The 14,511-nt window shown below is 40.9% G+C and overlaps 1 protein-coding gene and 1 non-coding gene across 2 annotated transcripts; one reads left to right on the plus strand and one right to left on the minus strand.

Moving 5' to 3' along the window:
* Positions 1 to 5,087: 5,087 nt before the first annotated feature.
* Positions 5,088 to 5,161, plus strand: TRNAI-AAU. Its single transcript has one exon. It is a non-coding gene; the product is annotated as a tRNA-Ile (tRNA).
* A 934-nt stretch (positions 5,162 to 6,095) lies between these two features.
* On the minus strand, positions 6,096 to 10,304 carry LOC115726936 (nudix hydrolase 2). The gene is given in 10 exon segments (XM_030657029.2): positions 6,096 to 6,348; positions 6,350 to 6,516; positions 6,891 to 6,999; positions 7,368 to 7,402; positions 7,483 to 7,533; positions 7,613 to 7,690; positions 9,039 to 9,176; positions 9,352 to 9,417; positions 9,638 to 9,873; positions 9,955 to 10,304. Coding segments are annotated over 10 exon segments (1,044 nt in total). The 5' UTR covers positions 10,091 to 10,304; the 3' UTR covers positions 6,096 to 6,320.
* Between the last annotated feature and the right edge of the window lie 4,207 nt (positions 10,305 to 14,511).

The raw sequence follows: 14,511 nt of genomic DNA on the forward strand, positions 1-14,511 counted from the left end.
TGTAGTCAGAAATAATTAACAATATTGTCGGGCTAATAGCTTTCTTTCATTAATGCGAAGTTATGGAAAATTTAATGTTTATGCACTTTCACCGACCAACTTAGGGTTTTACAAGCAAATAAGTGTTAGAATTTAGCATGTAATTTTCGCAAGTGCCCCGAACTGAAACCACTAATTTTAGTTGTTCTTGCAGCGTAAATTTAATGATGTACATGAATTACGCTTGATTTCTACTGAAGAAGAACTATTCATGGATTATTCTTGTTAGAGCTTGGTGAAGTTCTTGAAGCGCAATACGATCGTTACATCACATTGTTTATAATAAAAAAGAACCCAAGTTGAGAATCGATAATTTGAACATACCCAATGAAGCGAACGGATAATCGATGACTTGATACGTGATAATAGGTCGATGGGACATTCGAAAATAACCGCGCAATCACTTTAATTCTTATGTAGTTTTGAACGTGGGTTTCACTACTTTGATTATAAGTAAGTTATTGTACCTAGACGTGCACGTCGATTGACGACGCTGCGCACCACATTATACTCAAATTTCTCTCTCAAGCTCGACGCGTAAAATGGATGTGGATTTTCTTGAATGTTTTTTTCGCGATATAGCCTCCATCAAGGGGCAATCTTGCCTTTCCATGTACATGTCTCGACAAGATCTTGAAATTGAGTTGAGACCGTGAAGTAAAAGGTAGGTAGGTTGCCTACTTGTGATGGCTACGTATGCTCTTTGTCCTTTCTATTCTGCGGACATTTTTAAGATCAGATCACCCGTTTACCAAGAAGCTCTTCTTCTTCCCATGCAATAAATCTCTCTCTTTCTCTTCTCTGTGTCTGATATATTCAAGCCTGCCCCAACTATATCCCTGTCTAAAACGATAGCTTTTGCGTTCTCTCAGACATCTACGTGGGTTGGTGAACTTGGGCAAGAATGTGAGACAGTGGACACTCAACGATGAGCGGACACTTGGAGCCACATGAATGTGGAAGAGTGAAGTGGCGATACCAAGGTTGACGTTCTGGACCCACTTTCCCAACGCAGTTAGTCTCCCAAATCTGATCATCTAATCAAACCCCCCATCTTGTACGAGAAGCCCACCAAATTATGTTGGTCAATATCTCTATGCTTTCTTAGCTGAATCGGTGGCTGAAGCTCCTACTGAAAGTAACCTCGAACGTCGAAGAAGGGTTCCCGTTATGTTCAGCATAAGCTCGATGCTGATAGAGACAAGGTTTAGAGAACTTACCGGGCTTCGCGAATAAGTGCGAATGCGAACGTGTTTGTACGCTTTTAGCCCGATTCATTTCGCCGAGGATGGTACATCCACTATGCTTGAGAGCTTTATGTTTATGTGATTTGGTCCTCCTCAACATCCACTATGATGATATGATCGTGCACCTGAATTAACTAGCACTTCGTTGAGGGAGGCTTTGTGGCTCCGGATTGTCTATTATTGTTCCATCGGCCAAAAAAGTCATGATGAGTTCTTAAGACATATATTTCTAGACCTTGAAGCACTCACCAAGGTCATGATCATTAGGGTTTCTTTAACTCCCTCCTAGGTTCCGTTTATTTCGAAAAAAATTGAATATTTTGAAATATATTTTCCTAAAAAAAAATCACTCATATTGTTTTAAATAATTAGCCGATGAAAAAAAAATTTCATTGTCGGCAATAATTTATATTTAAACATTTTCGTGAACTATGAAACCGTTTTTTGTCAATTCATTTTTCTAAACAATATAAGCGATCATTTTTTTGGAAAAAAAAAAAAGTTGTCTAAATCATTCACTTTCCATGAAACAAACGAAGCCTTAGTGAAGAAATCTATTTCTCTGTTCCTAGCAATCACAAGAGTAATTTCCTCTGTGAACATAAAATTGCAAGAGCCATATGTTGCCAAGTAGATGACATAACATGCATGCTCGGGCACAACCGCACGAGATAAACTATGCAAGTCTCGTGCCCGGAAATTATACGACGTCCCCGAATCAGGTCGGACTCCAAATAATAAGTTTTCCCATATTGTTTTCATACTGCGATTGGTTCTGTCCACCGCGATATGCATAAGATTAGTCTGTCTAACATATCTTTTTTTTTTTCTCTCTTTAGTTGCTAGGACTGCATCAACTATAATGAAAGTCATTAAGCTTTTTGATTGATCAAATGTGTGTAAGTAGGGGATTAGCACATCACCCAAAAAAAAAAAAAAAGAACAAAAACAGAGTCAAACATTAAAAATCTCCAGTTGTTTTCAAAGGGGCAGAGAAATGCTGGTAGTGTTCCACTTCAAGATGAAACTTGAAGTCAAGTCCCCAATTGCTTCATCATGATTGCCTAGAAAAGTTAGGTGCATTCACCATTCCATTTGCATATCATGCATTTTTCCTATTTAATAAAGCGGGAAGCGTGCAAAATGTTCCGAGTCTAGTCAAGATATTTAATTTGAGGTTGTATTTTGGTCTTGGTTCTTTCATTTCCCATCTTATTTAACCACGTAGGAAGTCCATTTTCCTAAATCGAAAGCTTTCACAAATCTCTCTATCTATATCTCTATATATATATATATATATAGTGAAAACCAACAAAAATCTCAAACTGGTGCATCTATAATAAATTTATCAAAAATTTATCTTAGATTAATTTTTGGGTTAATACCACGAAAAACCCCAAACTGGTACGCATGTGATAAATTTATCCTAAACTAATTTTTTTGACCACGAAAAACCCCAAACCGATATACCTGTGACAAATTCACCTTTCATTAAATTGGGTTAATGCCATGAAAAATCCCAAATTGATATACCTATGACAAGCAAATGGTAAAAATTCTAAAGTGGTAGACCCATGAATTGCCACGTGTCATCTAACTCAGCAATTTGATGGTTAATTTATCAAAAACTAAGCGATGATAAATTTGTCACTAGTGTACCAGTTTAGGGTAAATTTGTCATAGGTATATCAGTTTAAAATTTTTGGTGGTAAAAAAATAGTTTGGGGTAAATTTGTCACAAAGGTATCAATTTTTTAACAACCAAAAAGCTCAAAGTGGTACACATGTGACAAATTTACTCTCCGTTAGTTTTCGTTAAATTAGGTTAATATCACGAAAAATCCCAAACCCTCTCGTAACAAACGGAGGTTAAAAATTCTAAATGTGTATATCCGTCAATTGTCACGTGTCATCTAACTTAGTTATTTGATAGTGAAATCTAACGGAAGCTGACGCGGGATAAATTTGTCACGGATATACTAGTTTTGGATTTTTTGTAGTAAAAAAATAATTTAGGATAAATTTGTCACACATGTATACTAGTTTGGGGGTTTTTTTTAATGATATTAACCCTATATTATTACCAAACTTATGTCTCTCTAAAATCCCCAATTTATACCGTACTCAACTAATTACCAGGAAAATTACCAAAAACGTTATAAACTTATTGCATTTATGTCAATTTAGTCCTAAAATTTTAATTTGGCCAATTTAGTCCTCAACCTTTTAATAATTTGCCATTATAGCCCATTCGACCAATTTTGGCCTAAAATCACCTACGTGGACAATTTTTTGTTGTCCTATGTGATACCACCAACACTAACATGGATAATTTTACAGATTTTATTGCAAATTATGTATTTTCCTTGTTGCGGCCGGAGAGGGTTAGCCGCTAGCAAGGGCGGCCGCTACCCTCACCGATAGCGGGAAAGGAGACCCTTGCCCTTTCCTCTCCGAGCATCCCAACCATCTACAAAAGGGGGGGGGGGGCAAGGAAAAAAAAGGGGAGGGAAAACAAAGGAAAGATTTAGAAAAATTTCAAAAATTGTCCACGTTAACGACAATATGCCATATAGGACGGCCGATTTTGATTGGACCGCCACGTTAGCATTTTTCGATCGAAATTTGTCGTAATAACTACATTGGTAAATCCTTAAAAGGTTTGAGACCAAATTGGCATAATTAAAATATTTAAGATTGAATTATCATAAGTTCAACATATTTAGCACTTTTTGAGTACTTCTTCGACTAATTACATTCGATCAAGTTCCTTTATCCATTGCACACTACCTATATTCACTTACAAAACGATCGAAGCTTTCTAGACCATGCGAAAAACGAAAACATCGATTCAATGTGTGTCATTCTCTTGTGCTCGTTATGGTGGTGGGCAATCAAGCTCATTGAATCTTGAGCAACATCAAAATGAGAAAGCAAAAGGCATACCAAACCTCCGTGGCCACTACCAAATCAACATCGCGTCACTAAACAGTGGAATTAACCACTGATAAATCAAATCATGCCTATCGCCACCATCTTTTTTTCTGAGGGGGGAAGTGGTGCTTCCCCGCATGGAGAGCCCTAGGGCCAATCTTCTTGCGGTAATATATACACATATCTCTCCACGCTTCGACGGGCACCACTAAACTTGATTCTTGGGTCCCTCCAACTCCAATACGGTGGCGTGGTGGCCACTAAGTGCCCACGTGGCACGCCCTCCAAGGCTGACGTGGACCGACAAGGCCCCGTTCGACGAGGATCGTGGCCGTCCGATGTGGGCGATTCACAACCTAAGAACGTATTGACCGCTGAAGTCAAGGGTGGATCCATTTGTTGGTCCGAGAATGGAATGGTGTTTCCTAGCTCTCTCTCGACTATGTACTTATGACATGAGGACATCATGCATTGCACTAATACATAGAAAAAACAAAACAAATGTTATTCTTCAATTTTTTTTTTCCTTTTTCGCAATAATAAGTGAAGCAAGAAATGGCCACTTCATGAGGAAAAAAGAAAGATAAAGGGGATGGACAAATCATCCTTGTTTAATCTGCTGGCTTACTCTCTATTGGGATCGTCTTCTCTTGAACGCACGCTTTCGTCTTCTACGTCGAACCAAAGGCTCTCTTATTTTATGAAAAAAAAAAAATTATTTCACGTGAAAAGAGAAGAGAACTGAAAATATTATACGTCACATAATCTTATAGCAAATCTAATTTGCCCTTTGAAAAATTAGGAGTTGTACAACTGAAACATCGTAACAATGTTTTAATAGAATTTAGAAGGAGAAGCAACGCCAATGGCCCATTAGCCCAGTTGGCTAGAGCGTCGTGCTAATAACACGAAGGTCGCAGGTTCGAGACCTGCATGGGCCAACCTACGAGTTCTTTTTTTTCTCATTCTCTTCCTTCTTCCTTCCTTTTTCCCTTTTTTTTTTTTTTTTAATTTGGCGTTTAATTTCCTCTTTTTGCCCTTTTGGCTTGACATATATGATGTTTCTGGACTAGGGAAACACATGTCAGATCGATTCTGCTACGATCTCTGGGCTTTATCAGCTCATGTTCATGTTTACAGACTCTCACAAGGAACCAGATTTAGATTTTGCAGAGCAACCGAGATCAGCAGCAGCGAATTGCATATCCAGCACTGATTCAATGTGCACAAAGAGCAGCAGGAATCCACCTGCACCGAGGTAGGAGACGTGAGGAGAAGGCTTTCAGTCACAAAAAATCCGTAGAGGAGAAGGAAGGTCTTTGGATGGTCCAGTGAAAAGAATTTTGAGTCCCGCGTCACAGGCGTTATCGATGCTGCTGTCGGCCGCCTGCTCAGAGGCGCAATCCAATCGACGCTTCATGGTGTTATCGATGCCGCTGTCCGCCGCCTGCTCCGGATATGACACGAGGAGTTCGTTTGGTCAGGAAAGCTTGATGTTGTCGGTACTGGAGGGAATCTGGATTACTTCCTCTTCTTATTTGCCGGGCATATCGACTTTTTGGTTGAGTTACCGACCAAGGATGGCTAAGAACTGCTTTAGAGCGTATCCTTTTCCTGTTTGTAACGATGTATATAGACGTTAAACTCCATCAATTCTACTTTGTGCTCCAGAGTGGCGTGACTGCACTTGCCATCTCGTACCTTCTCGAACGAGCGAGCAAATCGTCTTCGACGTGTCCAAAGCTCCCATCTCTCGGCCTCCTCAAAATCACAATGCGGTTGGAGACGTGAAGATGAGGTTCAGTCATAAAGAAATCCGAAGGTTTCGGTAAGGCTTCGATATGCCCCCCCACAATGCAGCAGAGAGGAATTGCATCTTCAAATAACAAATTTTATCCATCAAGGGCTTCATCCTAACAAGAGACACTGTTATATTCTACATATTATTCCCGTACGAAACGCAGTTACAGAGTCTCTCTGCTCATAAAACAGAGCAGTTTCAATAGAATGAATCAAGTCATAGTAAGTGCCACCCATTCCGACATTGAATTGCGCCTATGAGTAAAAAAAAAAAAAATCTTTTTGAGGTATCAAATGCTACTACTTACTGCCTGCTCCCGAGATGGCTGTCCAAGTACAAGTAGCTCTTTTGGTCGGAGAAGCTCGTTGTTGTTGGTACTGGTGTGAATCCAGTATATTTCCCGTTCTTCTTCGCTGTGCACATCTCTATAATGTACTTGACAAGCTCGTTTTTTTGGCAGAATGGCTGCGCTGCATATTCTTCGAACGGCATCCACTGAGGGCAACGAGAGAATTATCATATCGGACTACATTACAGAATTAGTGCGGCGCTTGTCCTCTTAGTATGCTTTACCTAAAGTATAAGTTGTGCTTATCTTGCTATAATGTAGGATTTCGTATGCAGTTTCATCATTCATTTGCAGGATGCATTAAAAAATTCTTAGCTCGGAAAACCCCATTGTTTTGGTTGGATCGATAGTTAACAAAAATGTAAGCTTGGCAGGTCATACAGTATGGCAAAAGCACACAAGACAATGCATGAAAAGGATAATTAATCAGTCGAGCAGGGAGGTAGTTAACAAGGTACCAAGACGATAAAGAAGAACGAATCTGTGAAATAGCTATACCAGTAGTTCTATATCGGTTTACCTTAGCAACCTCTATCTCCACATCCTGCGTCTGGATATCAAAGGATATAGGTCGCACCAAGCAGACAAAAAATAAGTCCGACTTCTGAAAGAATGACTGATGACTTTGCCTGCGGATAGTCAGTCAAGAGTTAGGAAATTGGAGTATCTTGCTCAAAATCTGGTTAAAGACCCCGAAGTTTCAAGGATCTGACACACTCTTTACAAGATTAGCGACGTAATGTAACACACTTCTTTTTCCAGACAGGAACTAGAGGGTGATATGTGCAAATAACTAAATTTCAAGATGCCATTCAGCAATGGCCATGGTTTGGCTCCGACCCTCCACAAAAATGCAGGTCCAGTGTGTTATGTCTCGATATATAAAGTCTCACGGTTTCAAAGGAAGAAAGTTAGGAAGAAAAAGTAAGAATCTTATCCCAAGAATGTAAGCTTATGAGGTCTGAAACAAGGAGAAAAGGAGAAACGGACTTCATACCTAAATCCTAAAACTTCCACGAATTCAGCATCAATCTGCACGTGCAGAAACCACACAACATAAATCTTCATAGCATTTAAGCAGCTATTTGTATAATCACATAAATAGTACTCACTCCAGTCTCTTCTTTAACTTCTCTTACTGCAGCTGCACATATGTCTTCTCCCTGAAGATAGTGAAGCCAAAAGATGAATAATCAAGCAGAAGTTATGTTACTACATTTAAGTCTGCAGTGGAATCGTGACCTCATCAACAACACCTGTCGGGAACTTCCAAACACCAGTCCCTCTAAATATTCCAGTCTTCTCTTGAACAACAAGCACCTGCCAGAACATCAGTTGGGAATTACTTATAAGCAATAGTAGCAAAGTTCTAAAGTTATGATTATGCCTCCAGGAATTAAAACGAAACAATCACTCCAAACATCGATAGGACACTTGGAATGGGACACGAAAGGTATAAATTGAAGTCTAGCGGTGAGTCCCAAGCTCAGTTTTACCAAGCAATGTACACAGAAGATGACGATACATTTTCTAAAGGATCACAGAGCACATACATCATTAGGGCAGAGATATGATGATCGGAAACCACAGTGCTACTCTGGCAGATTAAATCTAAGATGGGATGGGGCTTCTTCTATTTGTGAAACCAGTTGCAGTACAATAAGGCAAAGGAAAATAAAACTCTTTCTCCATGTGGCAACTCAAAGGAATGATCCAGTGTCCTGCATGCTACTTGGAGTACACACCTGAATATGAACGCTGATCACCTAAAGGAAATTGTCTTAGCATGGCCGCCATGACTAAGGACTAACCAATTGGAATACTATTACATATTCAATTTTATATAATAGTCCTGGGGATGTTTATGGGGAACAATATGGAGTAAGAAAGTTCTCTGCAAAATTGACAGTAAGTAATTAAGCAGCAGGTGGGCCGAGTGAAAGCAAGGCTAGTGCTCAAAGTTTAAAAGCAGATCATCAGAACATCATCCGCAAAAAAAGAAACAGGCGCAATTCGCATACTTCCTCTTATCTTCATTATGTCGGTCACCGGACAAATACAATCAGTGGCTAGTCTGAATAGTCTATGTAAATTAAAAGTTCCAAAAGCCTCCATGGTCTAACTACTTGCTGGTCATTGGAGACTGGAAGATAAAGCTATTTTGGATCCATCATCATCACTATTCCCCAAAATTGCCTCCATCTCTTTGAGAAAATGGAGACAAGCTCACTAATGATGATTGTATGTAAAAGAATCGAATGACAAGATTCATGAAGGAATGTGATGGAAAGGCACAGAAAAGGCATGACGCACTTGATCGAGCAGGAAAACTGCTAATATAAGCAGTGGATATTTCATGACGGTGAATGAGAAACGGCAAGAAGATCAGAACCTACATGGACTGAGACCAACCCTACTCAATAAATAGCATTGCATCCAAATATTTAATCCAGGAGATTCTCCTGCCGTCTGGAGAATCTTTACTATTAGATTGACACTAAAGTTAAAAAAAGGTCTACTCAAGTAGGTCATTTCAGCTGTAGTTGCTACCACTGATCTTAAAAAAAAGGCCGCCTTAATGATTTGAAGCATAAATCTGCAAAAAGGGGCTCTTAATCATTCAACTAGAGAGACAATCTCGCACAGAAATTTAGATTGGGAGAAATACCTCGTCCTTCTTATTCATGACAACTACACCAACACCTACTCTATGCGTCGCATTTGCTGGAATGGTATGAGCACTTTGTGGAATCCAATACACAAGCATTAGATACTTCGGCTCTGCATGGTGATACCAAAATCCTTCCTGCCCAAAAGTAGATGATAATCACCACATCGAGCGGAAAACTTAAATCTAAAATTTATAATCGTCACAGCAAACATATAATCAAAGGCAATTTGCTCTTTTGCAGTCCCCAGAAAGAGCAAACCACATGACCTTCAGTTCAGCGACCAATCTGTGAAATTAATAGAACATGTACCGCGACAGCAGCTTCTACGAGATTCACGAGTTCAATAGGTAATTTGATCCACACACCCATCTTGCCCTGCAAAAAATGCTAGCACTTCAGCACTACAAAACAGTAACATGAACAAAAGACAACAGAAATTCATGAGTGAAGAACAGCAAGTCGACCAGGTTCGGCGTCATCCACATGCTCTACGCAATCCACCAGGATAAAGGAAGAACCAGTCTAGGACATCCAACTCAAATTCGATGCGAAAATCGATGGTCAAAGGCTAACGGAGAGGGCAACGAAAGAAAACCTGCTCTCTCCAGTGCGAAATCGAAGCTCTGAGCACGGAGACGAAGGTTGCGGAGTCCATAGCCTCCTTTATTTCCGCAATGACGCCTCCGTAATGGTCCTCCACAGAACTCAGCAATTTGGCTTCGTTCTCGATCGCAACAGCCTCCGCGGCGGCCGGAGAAGCGGAATCAACCGACCCCGACATCGATCCGATGGCCGCACTCCGGGTAGCCGCTCTGGGTCGAGCTTTAATTCCTGCAAAAAAAACCCGAAGAAGTTCAAATCGCACAATCGAGCTGCAAGTGGGTCCATCCGCCAAACAAGAACTGAAGATACCAAATGGGAGAGGTACTCTTCGAGCGAGAGAGAGAGCGGCGGAGCGATTTCGGGGAAGACGAGAGAGATTATTCGTGGCGAGGACGACGGTAAACGCGAAGCAGAGTGGGGAGAGTCTGGAGAGAGATCTCTGCATCGTTTATAGATTCTTCGTTGGGACAGAGAGGTAATCGTGGCCATCAATGCTCAGCTAGGCCGAGCTCGTTCGATTCCGCCACGATCGGCCGCCATTTTTAACCGCCTTCTAATCCACAACCACACGTTATGGAATTCGCCGGCATCGTCATCGTTTGAACAAAGGCTGTGATGGTGACAACAGGCCTGGTTCATAGGCGGGCCCAGGCAGATCAGGCCTGCCATCGGGCCTCCAACAGTTCTGGGAGCCTCGCGCCTTTGTACAGTCTCGCCGCCGCCGCCGCCGCCTGAAAGGCCAAGACCCAGGCCGCCAACATCCTTGTAGCAACGGCGGAGATTTCTTTGAGGAAGCCCAGTGTTCATGCAAGAATTTATAAGCCATGTTGCTTCATCACACAGCACCCTTCGTTCGATTATCTATCTCTTCGATGTGGGGAAAATTTGCCAAAAAAAAAAAAAAAAAAAGGTCATAATCTGTTATAAAGATATCGATTTAGTTATAGACCTTTTAACGATTGTCAATATAGTCCTTTCGACTAATTATGACAAAAAAAAAATCTGACATAAATATCGGTTGCTCTACGTGGCACGCCAAATGGCGACGTGGACAATATTTGCAATTTTTTGATTTTTTTTAAATTTTTATTTTTTAAAAATCGCAAAAGCTATCCATTTCGATGTCGGCCGTGCCAAGCAAAACGGTCAACGTTCATAGTAGCTATTTCCTGTCAAAAGTGGCCAATGGTTGAAAGGTTGAGGATCAAATTGGCAAAATTAAGAAATCTATGATTGAATTGGTATCAAATATAAAGATCACGAGATATTCCTTACAACGCCTTAAAGTAGATATGCTACTCCTTTTTTTTTTTTTTGGAGGGGGTCGGAATATGCCACTCCTTGATCGTGTTAGAAGAATGTAGCTTCTATTTTTAAGAGTGCGCATGGTAACATTTCTACTTCGGAAATCAACTTTTGACCATAAGTTGATTTTTCTAGTTCTAATCAGAAGCGGAGGTTGATTTTTCTACTTCTACTCCGTGAGTTGATTTACGATCGGAGAAATTTGTTTGGTAGTGGTTGAAAATTTCTACTTTTGAAACATTATTAGCACAAAATCTTCTATAAAAATTATTGTCGGCGCCCAAAAAATTTCTACTTCATTTTTACACTTTTTAAATTTCTTTAAAAATATTTTTTTATTATTAAAAAATATTATTTAATTTTCAAAAATAAAAAAATATTAATTATTTTCTACTATGGCGGCCGAAGACGGCAACGAATAGCGGCGGTGGTTGGAGACGGCCGACGGAGGTTGGCGGTAGATTGGGGCAGCGGGTGGGGTGGTGGTCAATGGTGGGCGGCGAGAGGGTGACGGTGGTTGGCGGTTGACGGTTGACGGTGGGGGCCGACGGTGGTTGGCAACGGAGGTGGTTGGCAGGTGGCTATGGGCGGGGGTTGGCGGCGAGGGGCGGTTGGCTGCGAGGGGCGGTCGGCGGGTAGTGGTGGTCACGAGCGGCGGTGGATGGTGGCGGTCACGAGCGGCGGTGGGTGGTGGCCGACGGAGGTTTGCGGTGGGAGATGGTTTGCGGTTGGCGGTGGTCTCAAGGCGTGACTAGCGGTGGTTGGTTGAGGGTGGCGGGTAGAGGTGGTTGCGGTCGGCGGGCGGTGGTCACTTGTGGGCAAAGGTGGAGGTCGGCGGGCGTGGTTGAAGAGAGGGTGATGGCGTAATGGAAAAAGGGTGATGTGAGAAATACTGCTTGAGTTGAGAATCAACTTTTTTTAACTTCTCAAATTGAAAGAAAAATAACTTCAGAAGTGAAAATTCTCTTCAAAAGTTGAAATTTCTTTCAAAAGTAAGAATTTTTAACAAACGATTTACGCTTCATAAGTTACATAACCAAATGGATTTCTGCTCCAAAAGCACTTCTTGAGTAGAAATCCACTTTTAGAATTGTTACCATGCGCACTCTAAGGCGATAGGAGCTTAATTGAAAATGTATGATAAAAACATTGGGCTTAATACCCTAAAAAAATCCTCCTACTTTAGCTTCGATCCTAATTTTATCCTAAATTTTTTGTTCATCTAGTAATAAATCTCAAAATTTTGATCCAGTTTCAATTTTGTTCTTTTTTTTTTTGTCTTGTAAAAAACATCAACTTTAGGTCTTTTGTCTCATGAAAAGCTATCAATTTTTTCTTGAGTTTCATATCTGTCTAAGTTTATTTTCAATCCAAAATTACCCTAAGCAATGTGACATTTTGATACCATTGCTCTAGTTTTTTTTCCCCAAATTTCATATCTAAGAAAAGAGCCTTTTGGAGATGAATTCCCATGTTAACCAAATGACTTCTTATTGGGGCTGAAATTTGGATAAAAACTAGAGCTGTTAGGGTTTGATTTTCGATTTTGTGCTCACTCTTCAATCTCTCGTGTGTCACGACCCGAACCCTTCAAGCTCACAAACATTCCCTCTGGCTACGCTTACGTACAGTTCTCCAGGATCCAAATGCCAACAAAAACAACACATGCGGAAGCGGAAACAAACCTCCATACAGAAACCAACAACACTACGATAACTTGGGATGGTAAAAACAAACTTATATACATATATACATAATTGTTACAACTCTCAAATCTAAGGTTTTAGAGGCCACTGTACAAGCCTGTAACCATCTATAACAAAAAGATTTCGTGGTTGAAGCCCACTACACTTCCAAAGTAAAACGCTCTACAAAAGTCAAGAGACCAACTACCCTAGGCCTCGTTCTCGTCCTCGCTATCGGGCACTATCTCGTCCATAGCTGCCAACTCGTCCTCGTCCAACTCCGGTGGCCGCTCCGCATCAGAAGGCTCCACAACTTCCCAATCTTCTCCTCGGTCTGTGACCTCGGGGTCGGGTTCCAAAACTTCGGGTCCAATATCGGGATTCACCACCACGCCATTTGGATGTGCAACATTCGCAGGATCCCATTCCCCAACACCATCGTAGGGAATATCGAAACCACTTAGCGGTCCCACTGTCAAATCCCGGTGACGGTACGTCTATGCCACGTACGTGTGGGGCTTCCGTAGAGCTCTCCTGTGTTCACCCAAACTGTTGCCGCGTGCCTATAATACACCTTGTCCTCCCCCTTTGGATAATCCGTTACTAACGTATCCATATCTTGAGAAATCCCGAACCTCGGGGGCGGAACACCCATGGTTGAGGAGGAGGGTCTGAAAAAAAAATGAGCCCACGACGGGGTGAGAATAAATCTCGGTGAGAAAGTCCTTAATTTTAGGTTAGGGCGCTAGTGCCTCCAGACACGTCCTAGGTGAGTAATTTCCAACAATTCTTCCCATAATAAAAAATTCCACAAATAAATTCCACCAATATTCCATTCTTTCTCCAAAAATTGCCACACTTTCACAAATATTCCACATTACTCCCATATCGGCGTTCCACGCCTCGGACTATCATAAAAATATTCCACATTGCTCCAAAGCCCGCGTTTAACGCCTCGGGCTAACATATAAAATTTCACGTTACTCAAATGCCCTTGTTTAACGCATCGGGCTATAATATAAATATTTCACGTGGATCCAAAGCCCGCATTTAACGCATCGGGCTATCATATAATTGGATAGACCCGTGTAATAACGCCTCAGGCCATTATATAGTCCAAACCCGCGTGATAATGCTCTCAGTCACTATAACCCGCATAATAACGCTTCAGGTTAATATCCCGCGTTTAATGCCTCAAGATAAAATAATGAGCACAACCCCACGTTTAACGCCTCATGGTAAAATAATAATAATCGAGCCCGCGTCATAACGCCTCAGGCTAAAATATTATCTTATAAAATACGAACCCCGCGTCATAACGCTTCGGGGTAAAATTTCACATTTCCTCTCAAATAATCATCATAAAGACCATATGACCACAATAATTCCTCGATCGCTCATCCGATATTACACGATCTCTTAATTCCTTCCGATCGATCAATCTTCGCCATGTGATCATGCTAAATTTCTTAATTAGCGGATCGAGACCACCCGATCTCACCAATTTTTCTCTAAATAAAGATCGGGACCACACGATCTTTCTAATTTTCCTCATTGCCCAATCGAGACCACTTGATTTAATTATACTGAATAAATACTCGATCATGACCACATGATTCACTCACGTTGAATAAATAATAAATCTGGACCATCCAATTAACTCACACTCAAGCCGATGGCCAATCGGGCCACACGATTAATTTATGCTATCACAAAAATTAATCTATGCCACACGATATTAATTATACCAACGTAGCAATTAATAATTACCGTACGATCAAAATTATACTAATGTACGTTTAATACGTACCATACAATTAAACTATACTAACGTGGCAATTAATTTGGGCCGTACGATTAAAATATCCCCACGTGC

Source organism: Rhodamnia argentea, chromosome 3 (assembly GCF_020921035.1).
Source record: "Rhodamnia argentea isolate NSW1041297 chromosome 3, ASM2092103v1, whole genome shotgun sequence".
NCBI lineage: Eukaryota > Viridiplantae > Streptophyta > Magnoliopsida > Myrtales > Myrtaceae > Rhodamnia > Rhodamnia argentea.